Below are 20879 nucleotides of genomic sequence, written 5' to 3'. Positions count from 1 at the left end.
GCGTAGCCTGGGTGTCAGCCGCCAGGGGCGGAGGAAAATTTCGCCGCTCCCTTATTTAGGTATTATTATTATTTATTGTGAAATTTTGCCGCTCCCTTAAAGTGCCGCCCGGGGCGGGCCGCCCCTGCCGCCCCCACTACGTTACGCCACTAATGTGGGTGGAATCGTCTTTAACGCATTTAAGAGAAGACAGATGTTACGTGTTTTCTCACCCGTTGCCTGGAAGATTTTTAGTTCGTTTTCGAGATTGTAGTACCTTTTTCTGCTCTCTAGTATTCTTGATTTGTCTGCTTCGGCTGCTTTAATAGCGATATCGAGCTTATAGCCCGATAATTCGGCAGTTCGTTTGGCTTTAATAATCAGGTTTATGAAGAAAAACTTTATACTTGCAGACTTCGTACTCGTTTGTATCCTTCTTTGCCCAATTTGCACAACCTGGCATAATGCAGTTATTGAAGCTACTGGGCATAGTTGAAATTAAGACAGCATCAGCGCAATTATCCCAGATATTACAGGTTCTGAAAAGTAAAGAATTTTCAGAGTCCTGCCACAAATACATATTAATTATTGACAATCTGCAAGATGTCATAACGAGCAAAAATTTAAAAAAACTAATAAGCGGACTTAAAATTCATAAATACAGATGTATTCTGACAGTTTATGAGTTAATCTATATTATTTTGCTTTTTAATCAAAGTCTATACACATTAACTGTTAACTTTTATGCGCGTTGTCTAGCGTATCGACGGCCGAACGCCCTAATCTTAAATTTAACATTTATTCACAAAATGCTCATTCAGTAAACATAAGTGTAAATTTTTCTCCATGTTCTTCTGAATACTTTTTGCCGTGTTGATAGCTGAAAGATATTAGAAACGTCTCTGAAGATTTACTGTTGTAAGGCGGAAATTGAGAAAGTTTTTTCTTTTGCAATGCCCAAATTCCAAATGAATTGCCACGTGTTTTTAATTATGAACTTTCAAGCGGCCAAACAATTCTTATCGATGCCCATCAGATCAAAATCATATTAAATAATAAAAACAGTTAATTATGTACAAGATGCAATTTCAAAATGACTTGACGTAATGAAAACACTATTTTGTGTATCATTATATTTTTTTCACAGATTAATATTAGAAAATGTATTGTACAGCTTCAAAGTTTTGGCAAAACTGTTCTGCTTTGGCTATTAACACATAAATAGGGGACAATTTTTTAGGCTTGGAAATCAAACTTTAAAGGAACGTTTTAAAAGGATATCATTTTACAGAGGTCTGACGGAAAAGTGACGTTATTCAAGCCAAATATCTTAAAAGCGCATTTCTATAATATGAATAATATGGTAATATCATTAGAATATCTTTTCAAAAGCGTAAATAATAATACAATACATTGAAAATAAAATTAAAATTAGAGAGAAATTAAGCAGCAAACAACGATTCACAAGCAAAATAAGTAATGTAGAGTGTATTCATATAAGGCATAGGCTATTGGTATATTTAGGCTATACAAGGAATGGAAGGAATCATGGTTATACCTATGAGAAACTTCAATGAAAGTATATATCTGGCAGGTGGTAGAAAAACAAAAAAATTTGTGATAGTTTTCATAATTATGGTTATTGTACTCATTTAATTTTATTACATTTTAACTGTAAACATTAAATATATAGGGCTATATTTCTGGCTACAGTTATGCCTGTTACAGGCAATCCTAAGTCACAATGGGGTCAACTAACGTAAATGAGTTGAAGAACATTTTGCTCAACCCGTTTCGCTCAAAATAAATTAAAAAATTTTGATCAAGTACTATCCATAATAAATTATGGAGGGTTTAAATCGGATTCTCTCGAGCCCATTTCGTGAACGTATTTAAGAGGATTCCGTCTAGGCATTCCATAATTGATCGTATCATTTATCGTACTTACGATAAATTATGGAAATTATCCCAATCTAAATCCCGATAATTTATCACGGCAGAGGTACAGTACATTTACTCCGTATTACGCGGACATCTGGATAGTTCGAAGATTTTGCCATTTTACTTAATTAATATTAAAATTTCATTAACTATTTTAACAATAACAGGGAATATATTTTACGACAAACAATTAGACAATTTATTGTTTACAGTATATTATTGTTAAATATTTTGATACAAGAAGAATACTACAATGTTTACTTTATTTATTTTGATTTCTTTATATTATAGCGAACTTCCACTCACATCAGGACAGAACTTCAATAAAACTTCATTTAATACCAGAGATTTTTCTTTCAAGAAAATATGTACTGAATATCCGCATTATTTCAAATGTAAAAAACTAATGTTAGAAAAAATAAAACTTCACAATAATGAAAACCAAACGAATTATGTGCGGATATTAAATTGTAGCGGATTGAATTTAGAAGATGAACGTTTAATTGCTGAAGGATTTGATACTATAATAACATGGCATCAATTGGTTCAGCTTTATGGAAGAACCAATGAAAGGTAAATTTACTAAAAGAATTCTTCATTTCAATCGATATCAAACTAAATAATTGCGGCAGGATGAGTACAGTTACATTAAATTAGATAAATATTTACTTTTTATGATTTAAATTCTTCGTTTAATTACCGTTGACCCTCGATATAACGGTTTAACAGAGAGAGAGATGGTGGGAAAATTACAATTGTCAATAGTATCTGAACATATTATGCTCGAAAACTTAACGAATGAGTTATGATAAGACGTATACAGCCTATACGATGGTTAATACGAGAGAAACGAATACAACGTTCAAGCAGGGCATAAACAGTAATTGCGTATTCGGCGCACTAACAGTCTGATATTTTCAAATATTTCATTTCTATTCCTGCCTCATACCTTAGAACAGAAAATTTGATCCATTATTTCATAAATCTGTTGTGAGGGTTAATGAAATTGGAGTTTAACAGTGTTGTGCTTATGTTTGACCATAACACCTTGGATGTTATAGTCACGTTAAGCACAATGATTGTAAAACGGTCTACTGTACCACTTCCAATGTCAACTATTGAAGGGCCGCGTTTCCAAAAGAATGCATTACAATATGCAAATTTTGTATGTAAATCTATGTTGTTTTATTAGTCATCTGTGCAATATTGGTCTTTTTAACTTGTGGCAGGCGGCTGCATCCGAATTCGATTGGTAACACTGTCCGAACGGAATTTTCTGCAACACTTGTTCCTGGTTTTCAGCGCTTGAAATTCACTCTTTTTACTTATGCTGGCCGATAGGAGGTTGTTCCTGTGTTGCTGCATGTATTGAAGTCAGTCTCGGTCTTAAGTTTGTATAGATGTAGTATCTAATTTATACTACTCAAACGATCTACAGACGAGTTGGCATTCGACTACCCTGCATTGAACGTGGAAGATGGGTAGAGTCAAATCCTAAAAAATAAATTTCCAAGAAAGTAATTTATGTCAATGCGAAATATGCTGTTCCTTTTCCCAAAATTCGATTACGTCGTAAAATCACAGGCCACATTAATTTTGAATCTTATTTTAATTTTATTAATTTCATATAAAATGAATTTGACTAAGATCAATCTGAGAACACGTACTAATACTACAGAATATTAGTAAATACAGTGAATTCTCGTTAATCTGGTTTTCTCAATCATTCGGCATACTCTCCAGCGTGTCGCCTATGCGCTTCTGTTTCATTTCCATGAAAATGTAGGGTTAAGGTCTTTTATCTTTAACTCTAATTTCGATTGATCAAAAGTAAATCACCCTCTCACAGAGCAGGATATGATAACAAATTATACGTACAGTACCAGCACGTCTTCAGTAAAAAAAACTTAAACACAACAAAAAACGAGGATTTTCTTTTTAAAAAACGGGCGCGATCTCGCGTTCTTCTCGCGAGCACTAAAGTCGAGAAGTTGTTAAACACGGAGGTTTAACAGAAAACATATTATGCACACATTCGGTTTTATGTTCATTTGGTTTTATTTCTTTGGGGCGACTGACTACAGCATTTATCGCCTTTAGGTTTATATACTTTCGGTAATCCGCACCTCTTCTAAGCGGGTCCTCTTCTGTGCAAGAAGTGGCCGGATTAACGACAGTCTACTATACTTCTTATCTTTCTTTAGATGATTTTCTTGTATTACCGAGTAATCCACATTTTATGAATGATTATAACTGATAATAAATGCATTTAATGATGTATTATTACTTGAAATCGATACGATTTATCTTACATTCTTTATTTGCAGTACAAATTTTGAAAATAATATAGAAGTAATTAATACTCCTTTGGATGTTTCTTCAAGTCAAGATCTTAAAGATGTTTTCGTCAGTGGAAGTAGAATTCCACGTTTAGGTATGCTAATTATAAAATAATTATTTGAATTTAATAAAACTTTAAAAAATAGATAATTTGAAATGATAAGGGGGTAAATACGAACGTATTTCATATACCCAATTTGATTTTCTTAGGCAATACAAATATCAAAATTTTAATTTTGTGTTTGAAGAATGCAACATATAATAAAAAATTTTCGAGGACCCAGTTATTGATTAAGTCTGAAAAAAGCCTCATGAGTGATTCTGAACGTAACCAGGAAAATCAAAGAAAATTCGAGAATAATGGATCCACTTACAACATTCTTTCTGTATTGTTCTGGAAAGAAATAGATTCTTGTTCAACAAGTATGTAATTTCTTTGCTACTCTGTAAGAAAAAAATAGACCATTTCTGCTCAGAAACTTTTACGGCAGAAAAACACTCTTCAGTGACATTTCTGTTTTCTTTTCCTGAAAAGCGTATAAATAGGACCAACGCGGTCCAACGGCAGAGTGGATTGAGCTACTGAACACTTTGTTAACCGCGAGTTCTTGTGTCAACAGCGGGCTGACCACGTGGAGTTTCCCATGTTATTTTCACGTGTCTAATACTTAAATAGGGGCCAGTTTCCTATAAAATGTCACGAGAGAAATTTTATTTTTGACAGATTGCCCTTGTGTCGTTTTCTGTTACTTCATTAATTAATCTTATGCAAATATCTTGCTACATGTAATCCTATTTGTATCGTTTATAAGGAGTGCCAAATATGACTGCCGTAGTTTGAGCACCACTGCATTAATTAAACGAGCAAATAAAATATACAATTAATCCATTTTTATTAGGTACAGACGTACTGTACATGCCTTGTACCACTAGGCACAACTAGGCGTTAGTGTTCTCAATACAATTTATATTACAAGTAATAGGTAAACGTTTGTCAAAGTATGTTATGAAGTGTTAGTACGGAACATACTATAATAAGATACAGTGCTATAGAAATATCAGGAGTCACGGTAGTGACTCCCCGCCAAGTAAAAAAGTTGCCGACTGACTGTATATACACAAGAATCAAAGTTTCCCATTTTCGGGGGTCGATTTCACGAAGTAAAAATTTGTGACAATTTAGACGACAGTCGGAAGTTTTCTTAGCAGTTTTCTTTGGAGGGCCTTTGATGGAATATAGGCCTAGTTAAAAGCAGGCACAGTGGTTAGCCTGTTATATGCTTTAACAAGGTTTTGAAACAGCTTATAGATGTCCTTGTCACTTGTCAAAGTACTGCAGTTCCAGGTGTCATGTTGGTTACTCTGCAATTGTGGTCTGTAAGTGAAACCTTTTCTCCTCCAACATTGGGTAGTCAAATAAGTAATGTAGGCTATCTTTGACTGCGCATTGAGTGCATAGACTTCTATTACCCCCTCCTGTAAATCTGTGTAAATAACTGTGAAAGCGTCTGCGATTGGTAATAAATTGTGTGGTGTAGTGGTTTGGCAAAACCACTTATTACTAATCCTGTCCTTGTTTCTATAGAAGAACTTGTAAGCGTTGCAATCCCTGTGAGTCTTCCAGTCACTTTGCCAGATGTTCAACTGTTCAACCCATACAAATGTCTTCGGGGCAGTAGCACTTATTTTCTTATAGGAGATAGGCGGGGTCAAGTTATTTGCAACAGCCTTCGCCAATTTATCGGCACGCTCATTGCCAATTGTGCATTCCTGCGACCATGTCTACATGATATAACGGTTGTCGGAATTCAGGATGATACTATTATCAACTAATAAAGGTGGAAAAAAAGCCAAGTGTTTAATTCATAACACGGTCTTGTGTTTAGTGCTCAACATACAATAAAACACGGTTTCAAGAACATTTAAATGATACTATTATATTGGCAGCAATTGGGTACAGGTTGTTTTTCTTAATAAGCTTGATGGTCGAAGCATAGTCAGTAATGATATTGATGTCGTGGCACTACCGAGCAACCATCATAATGGCAATTAGCTCTGCTTGGAAGATAGTGGTTTGGGAGCCTAGGCGGATTTGCTGGTGATAGCCTTTGATAATATTAACGAAGATCATAAAGTTACAACCTATTTTGTGTTCAGCTTTAGAGCCGTTGGTGTAAACAATAATAGGGTTGCGGTTGAGAGAATTTATTACAGGCTGTTTTCTAGAGTGAGGAGAGTGTTGGAAGGGATTGGCCTTTCAAAATCAATGACATTTATCGTCCCAAAGTTGACTCGGATGTCTCTGCTTCATTTAATGACCACACTTTCCTATACATATCGATGGGGAGTTTGTCATTAATTATCTGCAGACTTACATTGAACTGTACTCCTTTTGTTCTGTACTCTTTAGTGATTAGGATAAATGCCTTTCGCTGGCTCAGATTAAACAACATAAAATGGTTACAATAACATCGTTTAAGTTTCCTTTTTGTTACTACTGTACTACGGTTATAGTTGAGTGAATGAATAACTCAGGAAAAGTTTATGGTTTCCTGGTAGCGTAAGCTTAACTCTAACAATAAGACAGAAATTTAATAACATTAATACGTTCTGACGTTAAGTGATGATTGACAACTTAAGCAGATTAGTCTTTTCTAACAGATAAAGAGTATTGTTCAGATTTTAACAAGCTATCCTCTTCCTCATTTATATTTTTCCATCTTGCATGAATATTGTTTGAATAATACGATGTTTCGGTGAAGGTTTGAAGGCATTCGCAAACGATCTCTCTGATTGGCGCGCATAAACAGAAAAGTTGAAATATGTTGAACTCTGTTTTTGGCCCTATTTCGGTTGTACATAATCCGTCTTTTCTGTCCGTAAAGTGATTTTCTTTCTCAAAAAACATCAAATGTGACCCTACCTTAAGCCATTATTGCAAAAATAATTGAAATTCATTAATTGTAAACATCAGGATAGATAAGACTATTGTTATATCTATTTTATCACATTTTTAATCGACAATTCAGAAAATAATAAAAATTTTCCGATGGATTTCCATTTTGAGAGATTAATATATTCTGTATTAGTCTGTGCAGAATTCCGGAATATGCATAGAAAACTGTATAGTCAATGTACATAATTTGTATGCAACATATACTGTATAACAGACTTGAATGAAGTCTATAAGGATTATACATATCTATCTATATATATATAATCGAGACGAGTTGATAATAATAATAATAATAATAATAATAATCAGCGCAGAGCCAAAACGGTTAGGAGTTGAAAGTTGAAATTTGGTACACAGTTAGGGTACGTCACGAGAATGCACACTAAGAAGGGATTTTTCGAAATTTCTCCCCACGGGGGAGAGGAACAGGAGTAAGTCTTAACACTTCCATCAAGAATGGAAGTGTTACGTAACAATGGAATTGTTAAGAGAAAGCGACGTGCAAGACTCAGATGCAGTTTTTTTTCGTTTTTGCGGAAAATCGAACATATTTTTAGACCCATATAAAAATTCTCTAATTAGTCTGGAAACAGGAAGACCTAATTCTTGCATTCTGTAAAAACGAGCAAGATTGACTATAATGTAATAATCTTAATCTTCACTATCGTTAATTTTGCCCGAGCAACGCCGGGCCCTCCCCCTAGTTCTGTATAGTTCTTAAAGACTTCATTTGAAATACAGATTAATCCCAGTATTAGCGATTTCAAAGGGTAATGATACAAATTACATTGTAAAATTTCAAAAACTTACATAAAATTTTACATTAATTGAAGGATTTTTATGCATGCAACACGAGTGCCCACCAGTGACCGAGTTGACAAAACCACTGAAAAGTCTTAGTTAAACAGGTTTGAGCCTCGCCAACGACCTGGGCAAATAGAGTTTTCCGGGTTTTCTTCACGTTAGTAACACTTAAACTGGAAGCAGTTTTCTCGAGAAAGTGCTCCCTAGAGGCATCTTTCTTCAGAAGATCGCCCACGGGTAGTGCTGCCGTAAACAGATAAAACAAACAAGCAAGCAAAATTGAAGTTTTATTATAATATATATAATTATAGCAAAATATACTATAATTTTGATGTCAATAATCTTTTACTCTTCTGAAGTTCCATGCTTGAACGAAGGTATATGTAAAAGATATGGGACAAAATTTCAGTGCGAATGCAAAGATGGATTTGTTGGAAAATATTGCGAAACAAATATTGACGATTGTGCATGGAATTCTTGTCAAAATGATGCCATGTGTATCGATGGAGTGCAAGTATGCCAATCTTATAATTTGCTATATATTAAAATTTATCACTGTAATAATTTCATTACTTTATTACAGAGCTACAAATGTTGTTGTTCGGCAAATTATACAGGAAAATTCTGTACAATTCGAGAAGATTGTGGAAATAAGTTATGCAAAAATGGCGGAACCTGTATGCAGAACAAATGCCTATGCTCTATTGGATTTACAGGAGAATCGTGCGAAATAAATATAAATGATTGCATGAATAATAGTTGCATAAATGGTGGAATTTGCATAGATGGAATTGGCAATTATACTTGCCATTGTCCGCCTCAATATGTAGGAAAATTCTGTGAGAAAGGTTTGAAACTTCATATTTTCATAATAAGAATCGTGTTTACGGTAATTGGATTTACATTTTAACAAAAATGTTTCCAGAATTTCGCGAAGGAATCATAATAAAATTTGACAACGATATGAGAGAATGTGTACCAATTGATCACAATGAAACATTGGATCAAATGACATTTTCAATTTGGATAAAAGTTAAAACTACGGATTCTGTAATGGATATTTTATCGTTTCGTCATACAGAGCCATTTTCAGACAAATATAAAGAAGGAATAAATGTCATTAATATTCATATAAGTACAGAACCAAGTATATACTTTCGAATGTTTAATCGCTATTTTAAACCAACGGATAATAAGTAAGTTATACTGCTAAAAATAAGATATTTTAATATAAATTCAAATAATATAACACTATTTTCATTTCAGTACTATTAAAAAAGGGAAATGGTATTACTTTGCATTTACTTGGGATAGTGCATCGGGAGAGTTAGTCATACAATGGAACACGGACATTACTAAAATGAAAGTTGCACGATATAAAAAATTATGGCCCGGACGATTTCTTATCGGATGCGGCCATACGTTTCAAAATAAAATGGATGCCAGCTCTATATTTAATGGAAAAATTTATCAGGTAGTGTATACTAAAAGGCTATTGTCATTAACGTCATACTTTCACTAGACACATTAAAATTTCTTCTAGTTTAATATATGGAACCATATCATCGATATTTCTGCTTCTAAACACATCAAACACGACTGCGGTTTACTTGGGAATGTTCTCGGTTGGAATAAAGTAATTGATAAATTTCAAACAATGTTTGAAAATTACACTTTTCTAATGGATACCAAGATATGCACGGGTAAAATAAATTATTATTATTTACCATAAAATTACAAGGAATGTTTGGTTTATTGTAAATATAAATCTAAATAAGCATATATTTTAAATAATAATAAATTAATTACCATTTTTCCAGATTCTTGCAATGAAGACGACTGTTACTGTTACCGCGCACCGAAGGATTATAGTAAGTGTAAATTAACTAATATCATATATTAATTTTTAGTATTACGTTCACAATAAAGGGTCTACTAATCTTTGTTCTTCGTGTTTCATTTGTTTCCTTCTAAATCATAAGAAAGCAGATATTATATTTCATAGTATATTCATAAGTTTCATGGATCTTATGAAGTTTAACACATAATTATGCTCGAACTATTGATATAAAACGTGTGTATGCATAAATTATTTTAACTGTCAGCAATTCGAGCACAGCATACTCGCATGGATATGAACATGCTAAACTATAATGAAGATCTGTATTAGTATAGACTAGGGCCGTGGAAACACAGGGGCAGAGCTAGGCGACGAGATGATATGGCACCCAAATTTCAAAATTGTTTTATGAGAAAACTAAGAAAACCGTGTACATGCGAGTGTACACGGTTTTCAATGAATTAAAAATTACACTAAGAATATTTTGGTACTTCTTCTGTAGCAATATAATGCATTATATTAATAAAAAGTATTTTTCGTAAGAAATTAATGAAAGTCTTATTCGAAAGGCGCCATATTTAACTTTCTCCCTGATGCCAAATGCTGTAGCCATCCCATGGTGTTGAAGTATATACTAAAATAGACTTCAACACAATATTTACACTATCTTTGTCTATAAAATTCAAGTTTAATGCTATATTAACTGTTTTATTTATCATATTTAGATGAAAACTGTTGGAGAGATGTGAAAACTTGTAATCCTAATCCTTGCAAAAATTTTCAAAACTGTGTAGAAAATTCAAAATTCGCATTCTGTCAATGTTCAGATAAATATAAAGGAATTTATTGCGAAAGTAATGATTTCTTATTAATTTTGTTCAACAGATTTAAATATATATATATAATTAATGTTTATAACTGATGTTTTAATTTAATTTGATTGAAAACATATAACATATTTTTATTTTTAGAAAAGTCTGGTTGCTTGGTGAACGGAGTTACTATTCCTGTAAGTATAAATAACCGTTTATATTGAAAACATAAATAATTATGACACAATAATAACAATACTACATGAATAAATACGCTAGGATGGTTATGTACTCTCGAAGAAATGCGAGAATTGTACATGCAGTGAAAGAAAATTGAATTGCGTGAAGTTCCATTGCAAAGAGTTAAATTGCTCACCGGTAATTCATGTTTAAAATATTAATGAAGGTTTACAATGTCCCTTTCCGATATTGCATCGACCATACTTTGGTTTAATTTTTTTTGTAAGTGTAAATATTATTTATTTTTTAGAACGAAATAAAAATCATGACTAGTGGAAGTTGTTGCCCTGAATGTTCTTTAGGTAATTTTAAAGATAAAGATTAAGAATTTGTAGAAAGATAAACGTTTTTAGATATTTCTTCATAATAATTTTCTGTATTTTGATAGCATATTCTTTCTGTACGTTAAAAAATAACACAGTGAACACATTTGATAATTTCGTACATAAATATTATGGTGTTTGTCGATATTCTCTTCTTAACGATTGCATGAATGGCGAATTTAGCATTTGGTACGAAGATGCTTACGAAAATAGCAACGAAAAGATTATTTTTGTGAGAATAAATTGTATTGAAGCCGTGATAACTCCAGAAGGAGAGATTAAGATTAACAACCAAAGTGTAGAACTTCCGTATCATGAGGATAACATCATCAGCATCGAGAAAATCTCGGACTCCATAATGATATCTTACATATATCACATAAATATAACGTGGAAATCTTCCACAGATCTTATTATTACATTATCTAATAATTATAAAACTAAAATTTGTGGTTTTTGTGGAAATTTCAATGGAATAAAACAGGACGATGTTATTGATATGAAAAACATACCACACCGGTTAATAAGAGTAAGTCTTAAAATTTTATGATCATTTAATGATGTAATTTCTTATAACACATTGCTTTAAGGTTAAAGTTAATTATTTTATAATAGTAGTTTAAAAAACAAGCATTTAGAATGGTGTAATTCCCTTTGTGTCTTTCTTAAAATAATCAATTTTCATATAGGAATACATATTAACAAATAAAAATTTTTATTATTTTTTCATGTAGAATTCGAGTAATAATGAAGATTGCAAGGGAAATCGGATTGTTGAAAGCTTAACAACTGAAGCTAGCTTAACTACTATGTTAACGACCAGCGATTACGATAAAGAAAGAAATGAAAAACCAGATTCATATTCATGGCATTATATCAAAATCGCATTATCGATTATTATTTTATTAATTTTAATTACAGTAATTGCCTTCCTAATAATAATATCGAAACATCAATCAAAATCAGAAACACCTGATATTGATCTGTATTAATAATAAGAATAACAAATTATTTATCTAAATTCTCGTGTTTTCGGTTTCGTTGCTTCTGTGTAGAATAAAGAATTTAATAAAGTATAATAATTTTAAAAATTTAAGTCTCAAAATCAAGAATTATTAAGCGAAAATTGGATTGAGTTAGATCGATGGAATAGATCAATGCAACACATGGGCGATCTTCAAATAGGGGTGTTACCCGGTAGGACTATGGGAAACTTGACCTTACTTAATTACACAGATTGCAGTACTCTGTAATATCTATCACGAATTGCACAGTACTGTATTACACCGGTGAAATAAAGTCAGGTGACCCGCCAGTTAGTTCTAGCCGTGTATAATGGTTTTAAAGTTCCAAAGTCTAAATCACTCACTACACCTAATGTAGTGGTGAAGTAAATGCTGAAAAGATTATTTTTACAAGCTACACTCAATAAATATTCATAAAATATGAAGTTACTGTATGTAACGTCGAGAAAAGCAAAAAATTTCGGAGGTTTTCTGTATGTATGGATATTAATGGGCACGATTTTCTCTAAAGCTTAATTCCTGTTCTTTTTATCGAAAATTTCTGAAAATTTGCAGGGGGGTTTGTTTTTTAGGGGACTGATGCTGTTAAATTTAGATGGTTAAAGGTCGAGAGGGTAGGAAGATAAAGGGGGGTCGTGTGTCACTTCTCCAGTTGGTTCAGACTTAATAACGATTTTACTTGTTATTAGAATTTACAATGTTTTTATAAAACTCATTCCAACCCTGAAAATTAATCTTTTTGCCATTTTATAAAATTTAAAAATATAAAGATTTTTAATAATAAAATATCACAACAGATAACGCCACACACGTAGTTTTAAATGTTGCAAAAAGTTTATCAACTCGTTGCTGGATTCTTTAGATATGAAAACTGATATAAATATGAAAAATTGAATTGAGGGACTAAGGCAATGCAACATGGGTGATCTGCCAAATAGGAGATGTCTTCTGCGAGGACATTCTATGGGAAATTCGGTTTGTGGGTTTACGGGTTTATTTGAGGTTCATTTTACTCAAAAAATGGGTTTATTTCACCTAACACCTATACAGGTGAAATAAACCCAGAAAACTCTTAAGTGACAAGTACGTTACACGCGAATCCAGGATGGATATGAAAATATTGATTAACTTCGAGAAAATTGGAAGAATCCAACAATCATACCACGGATATTATCCGCTTTGGTATTCTATTCATGTCTATAAAGCCATCATCACGAATGCCATTAAAATTTCCACAGAAACTACATATCACCTTTTTATACACGTTAGGTAGAAGAATTTCAACATCCTTCGCTGATATCCACGTAACGTTTATAAATATATCAGTAGATATCAATAGAAAACCATTTAATGTCTTTTGCAACGTGATGGAATCCGTATAAACCACACTCGTACCCAGCAGAATTCAATATACAAAAAACTTAAACCAACACCTTAATGTTCGCTGAGAGATTTATTAATTTAACTAACGTTTTCGGCTTACTCAATAAGCCATCTTCAGGTTTTAACTTTCGAAAAAGAAACAATATCGTTCCATTAATAGAATACAATTGTTTGAAAAAATTCAAATCATTAGTAACGGACAAAAAATAAAAACAAAGAGGATGAACATGGTAATATAAATAAATAAATATACAAAAATAAATAAAAACAAAAAAAGAAGAACATAGTAATATAAATAAATATACAATAAAATCGTAAAAGATACAACAAATGTAAGATAAAAAAAACGTTTTACCCGTGCCCATATATAATACTATCTATCCTAACCAGAAATACTTCACCATTAAAATATACTAGAGCTCACGTGCCTCTTATAAATTCTTAACGGCATATTTCCAAGCCGAAGGAAGACCTTCTGCGTCCCTTGCGTTAATACATTTATCTTTTATCTTGCTTCTGTAAATTTCTATCTTTTCAGCCGTTCTTGCCAAAGTTGGGGAGTGTACCTGCTTTATGATTTTCGCCTCATTCCAATGTACCAAGGATCCCTCCGCCTGCCCCATCTGGGCTAGTACTGTTGTGTTGGAACCTTTTCTAATATCATATTTATGTTCCTTGATCCTTATTCCTAGGTTTCTAGTAGTAACCCCTACATAATCTTTATTAATACCTAATAGCTGGTTCTCGTAGGGAATCTTATACACACCCGCCTTATCTTCTTTTTTAACTAACCCTTTATCGTTTCTAAGTATTTTATACAAATTCGGAGCTCTTTTTAAGATCACCCTTGTATCCTTAGTGTTTGCTATTTCTTTCATAATCCCTCCCAGATACTTATTGTATGTAAATTTTCGTGTATCTGTAAGGCCCGTGCCTAGTGTCTTTATCATTACTGGCCTCAAATTTTCTAATAATTCCCTCAATGACTTTCCTCCTATAACCTAATGTTCCTGCTATCTGTATAATTCTTTCTATCTCTGTATCCCGGTCTATCACATTCTCACAGTATAAAAAGGCCCTTCTAACCAATGCTCTAAATGCCGCTAACTTATATTTATAAGGGTCATTAGAGCTTGCAGGGATATATAGTGGGCTATGCGTTGGTTTAATGAATACGCCAGTGGATATATGCCCTTTGCTAAATATAACATTAATGTCTAAGAAATGTACTATCCTGGAGCTTTTCTGCTCTAGCTTCAGGTTAAGGCCCTCTTCGTTCTCGTTAATTCTATCTACAAAGCTAGCAATTACTCGATTGTTCTTCCATATTATAAAAACGTCGTCTACATATCTCTTGTAGAATACTATATCCCTTTCGAAGCCCCGCAAAACCTTTTCTTCTACTTTACTAACCACAAGCTCGCAGAGGAGCCCCGAAATTGGGCTTCCCATCGGTACTCCCCTTTTTTGCTTATATACTTGGTCTTCGTACGCGAAGAAGGATTCGCAACATACTAGGTTAGCCATTTCTATAACCTCATTTCTGTGTTGTGTTAACGTTGGGTTATCTCTGAACAAGAACTCCATAAGTGCTTCTACACAGGACTCAATCTTAATAGACGGGTACAAACTTTCGTAATCTAACACAGTTCCCACTTCTTCATCCTTCAAAGCGATGCTTTGTAGCTCTTTAACTACCATAACAGGATCCTTTACAACTAATTTATTATTTTCCATCCGTGAGGAGAGGTACTCTTGTAATCTTTTTTCCAGGAAAAATGTAGGTGCTCTTCGTTTTTCCACAATAGGCCTTATTTCTTTTCCCTCTTTATGAGTTTTGGCGAAGGCAAAGAGTCTAGGGAGCCCTGGTCTAGGGTTCCGGCATTTACGGACAAACGGTAAGATCCTCGCTAGTTTGGTTTCCTCCAGTTTTTTAACCCTTCTATCAATAGCTTGAACTATTTTACTGTTGACTTTGACACATTCCGTTTTTCTGATATATTCCTCTAAGGCTCTATCATATGTTTGTTTTCTCATTATGACAATTTGTTTGCTTTTATCTGCCCTTGCCGCAATCAAATTATTCTCTTTTAACCATCCCTTGGTATACCTGATGTCCTTGCTATAGCCTCCTCCTTTCCATTTATGTTGATTTTTTAACACAGTTTTCCAACGAAAATAGTCCTTCTCCACCGGGTCCAAACCACTAATTCCTCTTTCGATCTCCTGGTAAGACGTTTCCCATATCCCCGCGCTCTCCGGGACGAAGTTCGGGCCTTTGTTCAGCAGCTCTTTTACCCTATTGGGTACTTCAATTTGGTCCCATACTACGTACGTTGTAACGTTCTTCCTATTATTTTTTGGAACCTGCTTATAGATAATCCACTTCATTCTCTTACTATAGCGTTTTTTTAAGTTCTTGTAAACCTTATCAGTAAAACGTGCAACTCCTAAGTTCATGTCCATAAGCTTATCAGGCTTTTCATTAAAAACTTTGTTTTCCAAATCAATGAGGCTCAAGGAACATACATATGGAACATAAATAGGAATAAGGATCAAGGAACATAAATATGATATTAGAAAAGGTTCCAACACAACAGTACTAGCCCAGATGGGGCAGGCGGAGGGATCCTTGGTACATTGGAATGAGGCGAAAATCATAAAGCAGGTACACTCCCCAACTTTGGCAAGAGCGGCTGAAAAGATAGAAATTTACAGAAGCAAGATAAAAGATAAATGTATTAACGCAAGGGACGCAGAAGGTCTTCCTTCGGCTTGGAAATATGCCGTTAAGAATTTATAAGAAGCACGTGAGCTCTAGTATATTTTAATGGTGAAGTATTTCTGGTTAGGATAGATAGTATTATATATGGGCACGGGTAAAACGTTTTTTTTATCTTACATTTGTTGTATCTTTTACGATTTTATTGTATATTTATTTATATCACTATGTTCTTTTTTTTGTTTTTATTTATTTTTGTATATTTATTTATTTATATTACCATGTTCATCCTCTTTGTTTTTATTTTTTGTCCGTTACTAATGATTTGAATTTTTTCAAACAATTGTATTCTATTAATGGAACGATATTGTTTCTTTTTCGAAAGTTAAAACCTGAAGATGGCTTATTGAGTAAGCCGAAAACGTTAGTTAAATTAATAAATCTCTCAGCGAACATTAAGGTGTTGGTTTAAGTTTTTTGTGATGGAATCCATTGAAAATGGACTACTGAAATTTCTTCCATCGATAAGAACGTTTGTATTTCCATTAATTTCTATTTCTAAATAATGTATTCTCATAAAAATATATTTTTTTCCACTTTCGATGGATTCGTCTTCATAGGAAATGCTGAAGTTACCATTTATACAATTATTTACAAGATCATATAGACAGCTTCCTGAATACTCGTACTTGAATTGTAATTTCATTGTTTTTCAGTTTGCAAACAGGAAATTTTTTATAGTTAGCAACATGATGAAATTCATATGAATTTCTTAAATATATTTTTCACCAATTTATACAAAATTCCTAAAATACTGCCTATCTCTTGTACATTGAGGACAACATTCTCCAAGAATTTTAATTCGAAATTCGTTCTTAAATTTGACAATAAAATTAAAATATATTAGCTTTGAATCTTTTTTATATTTTATATTATTAAGTAAATATTGTTTATATAAGTATTATGAACTGTCCAACAATTAGAAATTGCTGGTGTACAAAATGATGCTACGATTGATCTCATGGTATCATTCGTAAGCACACCTTTGAACAAATAAATTTTCTGACTAAATATGCTCGAAAATTTATATATTATACATATTTATTAATGTCGTAAATTAATGTTTCTTTGGCATTTATCGATGGAAGAAACGTCAGTAGTAGTAGTCTATTTTAAATGGATTCCTGACGTTGCAAAATATATTAAATGGAACTCTATTGATATCTACCGTTTTAATTTATTTTGTGAAAAATATAAAATATAAATGATCTATATTATCTACAACAAAAGTTAATGGCATAGAAGACAGCAATCCATGTTCAATACAAGTACAATGCACGTACAGAACAAAAGTACAGTAAATGTACTTTACAGAATGTACAACTATTATAAGAAACCGGTATTAGTAAAGCTAATAAAAGCGAGAATTCTTATGTTTCTTTTAAGAGCATTCAAAAATAAAAGAAACGTTTACTATTAAATGTATAATTATGTATAAAAATACATAAATGAATACGTAAATACAAAACGTAAGACTTTAAAATGCTTCTGGAAATTCAACAGCATTAGAAATTATACTGTAAAATGTTAAGCATTTTCTGAACAATTAAGTGAAAGTTTTTCACAAAAAGTTTCGCAAAATTGTAATTAAAATTAATCTTTTGTCTTCCAATAATGCAATTACATGGTTATTCAAGAGCAAGAATCTGCTTTGGTATTCAGATAGAACATTAATATTTCTGTATGCTAAAACATTCATAGAAACATATTGCTTTTTACTATTATTTAAGCCATGTTTTGCTTACAATATATTAAAAAACATTATGCCAACATTATTTATATTGTTACATCCGAAACTTATGATTTCGGAAAGTTATTCGTTAAATTATTTATATTATTTAAGGGGTTATATCTAGAACATATATACAAATATACAAATTACGTAGTACTTGTCTAATTATATTATTTCACTAGTTCATAATGAAGAATAATTCTTTATATATTTGAACTAACATTTTTCATTCGTTGCTAAATGACAAAAACAGCAGTGGACATGACATTTTGGTTTATCTGAAATTTAAAAAAAAAAAATTAAATTAATAAACTAATGTAGAACTATAACAAATACTTATACCTTTACAAGTTAATTAGTTTTTTGTAAATCGTCATAAAGCAAATCGTATTATTATCCTATAGGTCTAGTTTACTAAATTGAGATTACGTTCAATAAAATGTAGCTTTAAATTTATATAATATAATACAGAGATAATTAATATAAACGACATTTCATAGTCATAACAGGAAATTTTACGCCAGTCTTAAAATAAGCCACTTGATGGAATAAACCAATGTAAAACTTGAAAAATCCCAAGGGATCCTCCTACAAAAACTTTCCTTTGTGTAAGTGTTAACCCTTTCCAGTGCTAATAAATTTGTATGTACTATATTTATAAAGAAACAACCGTAGGAGGAGATTCAATTTCGAGTACAATATCAATTGTAAGTAATTTATTCTTATTTATATTTTTTGACAAATCAGAGTAAAAAGCTAATATTGACTTTCTACGTGATTCTTCAAAATGGAACTGAATCCACATAGATAAAGAAATTTGAAACAATAGTTCACAATGTGGTATTTTGACATAATTATTCCAAGTGTTTTCTTCAAACTTCGATGCAAACCACATTAATGATTCTATATAAAGAGTTAAATTGGAATTTAACGTTTATAAAACGGTTTCATCTGAACAAAAGAAAATTCATACCGTCCTTGCAAGTTTTTCCTGAATATCTAAAATTCTAAATGGACATTTACAATGAAAATCAGCAACACCAATATTGTAAACATGTACTGTCATATTTACAAGGATTATTTATACATTCATCAATGTTAATTTTACATTTTTCACCGCTGAAACCTTCAAAACATTTACATTCGGCTTTGAAATCTTTAACGATGCAGGTTCCATCCATTCTTGCATCTTTGTTGCCACAAAGTTCGACTTTCGAGCAATGTTTATCGGTATAATTTCCATAAGAAAAACACTTAAAATCCTAAGAACATATAATTTATATTCTAAACTAAACAATGGCGGATTGTCTATGGCAATATATTTATCATCTAGTTTCTGATATCATATAATATAACACCAGAAAAGATAGTATTTGAAATTGTGAATAAACTCTTGAATTTTTCTTATTCGAGTGATGTAATGTGTCTGTATTCTATAAAAAAAAACTCAGTATTAGGATATAGTCTTATTTTTTATACAAATAAACATAGTATTGGTTACAACATTTTTTAAAAAAGTACAATAATGATTATTACAGTTAATTACTACAATTAACACAACCACATTTTATAAAATTTTTATTACATAACAGTATTGCTGTCTGGTTAGTTAGCATAAAAAATTTACAATAGTATTTCTTATTCTCAGGTAATTTAAATACAAAATACTATGGATTTTAACAGAAATTAAAAAATTATGCAGCTCTCTAAGGTTGAAAATTATGCAGCTCTCTAAGGTCCTAACCAGAAAAACACACATGCACTTCCTCATGACCTAAGGTTGATGACACTCACCAAGGAAACACACACTTCCTCATACCGATTAAGAAGCATCACCTTTGAAGACAGATGTGTCATAATTTAGTTACAACTGTCACATCTAACTCTATTGTAGATCACTAGCTGAGGATGAAAAGGGAGAGATTTTTCCCCGAACTTCACTCATCAATTCTTCTACTAAAGAAAACTTCGCCCAACGTTTCTTTTACTAAAGAAAATCATGTCTCCCGATAGTGATAAGTAATTTTTATTTTAATAACAATAATAATAATAATACCCAACTTAATTTAGATTATAATTTTTTAAATAAACGAATTTGATTTTGATTTTGAGAAAAGTAAAAAACAGGACCCAAATCCAAAACCGGCGAGGCTGATGGAAAACAAGAAAACGAAATTTGATTTGGATTTAACGACCGATAAAAGTAAGCAAATAAAAATTCGTGATTTAAAAGTTAAGATTAGTGAATCCGAGAAAATTGAAATACAGGAATTTCAGACAAATTTCTATGTATCTCTCACAAAATCTAAGAGATCATATCTGCCTAACAAATATAACATCAATGTGAAAGATTTTAACAAGTATAAACAAGCATTCATCGCTATACGACAGCATTTGGAAAAAGGACTATACCATATTTTAATTATGTTTGAAACAAAAAGTTCTCCTTTTAATAGTATGTTTTTTATTGTATAATTTTAATTATATAGAAAAATTTATGGTTTAAGTATATAAAATTATTTGTATAATGATTTTACATATAATTTTAAGTCTATAAAAATTTATTCTGTGGTAATATCGTACGGCTTTCACATTTGTATTAAGAAAAGAAGCCTTCAAAGGTTATGTCAGAAGTTACAGATTTATCTCTAACTAGCGGGTGGGCCCGGTGTTGCTCGGGTAAAATTAACGATAGCGAAGATTAAGATAATTACATTATAGT

At 32.0% G+C, this 20879-nt stretch overlaps 2 protein-coding genes across 2 annotated transcripts; one reads left to right on the top strand and one right to left on the bottom strand.

Moving 5' to 3' along the window:
- The first annotated feature begins 4472 nt into the window (after positions 1-4472).
- Positions 4473-12291, top strand: LOC136978433 (neurogenic locus Notch protein-like). The gene is made up of 13 exons (XM_067274132.1): positions 4473-4683; positions 8380-8534; positions 8604-8868; positions 8946-9216; positions 9287-9494; positions 9564-9723; positions 9841-9891; positions 10586-10714; positions 10832-10869; positions 10952-11050; positions 11163-11214; positions 11301-11764; positions 11970-12291. Exons 1-13 carry the CDS (start codon positions 4572-4574, stop codon positions 12225-12227), a joined length of 2262 nt encoding a protein of 753 aa, XP_067130233.1. The 5' UTR covers positions 4473-4571; the 3' UTR covers positions 12228-12291.
- Positions 12292-14537: 2246 nt separating this feature from the next.
- LOC136978432 (uncharacterized) lies at positions 14538-19338 on the bottom strand. Its single transcript, XM_067274131.1, has 2 exons — positions 19266-19338; positions 14538-16339 (listed from the first exon to the last, which is right to left on the bottom strand). The coding sequence occupies exons 1-2, from the start codon at positions 19336-19338 to the stop codon at positions 14538-14540; spliced, it is 1875 nt and encodes a 624-aa protein (XP_067130232.1).
- Between the last annotated feature and the right edge of the window lie 1541 nt (positions 19339-20879).

Source organism: Centruroides vittatus, unplaced genomic scaffold (genome assembly GCF_030686945.1).
Source record: "Centruroides vittatus isolate TY-2023 unplaced genomic scaffold, ASM3068694v2 contig_538, whole genome shotgun sequence".
NCBI classification, from domain to species: Eukaryota; Metazoa; Arthropoda; class Arachnida; order Scorpiones; family Buthidae; genus Centruroides; species Centruroides vittatus.
Note: the sequence above shows the minus strand (reverse complement) of the source record. Positions and strands in the feature narration are given on the sequence as shown.

Coding starts and splice junctions, on each gene's coding strand:
- LOC136978433 (XM_067274132.1), top strand. CDS start 4,572: ATGAGTGATTCTGAACGTAACCAGGAAAATCAAAGAAAATTCGAGAAT. Junction 11,215..11,300: donor TTGCCCTGAATGTTCTTTAG/GTAATTTTAAAG, acceptor GTATTTTGATAG/CATATTCTTTCTGTACGTTA. Junction 11,765..11,969: donor TACCACACCGGTTAATAAGA/GTAAGTCTTAAA, acceptor TTTTTCATGTAG/AATTCGAGTAATAATGAAGA.
- LOC136978432 (XM_067274131.1), bottom strand. CDS start 19,338: ATGGATGGAACCTGCATCGTTAAAGATTTCAAAGCCGAATGTAAATGT. Junction 16,340..19,265: donor AGGTTTCAGCGGTGAAAAAT/GTAAAATTAACA, acceptor CTATCTTTTCAG/CCGCTCTTGCCAAAGTTGGG.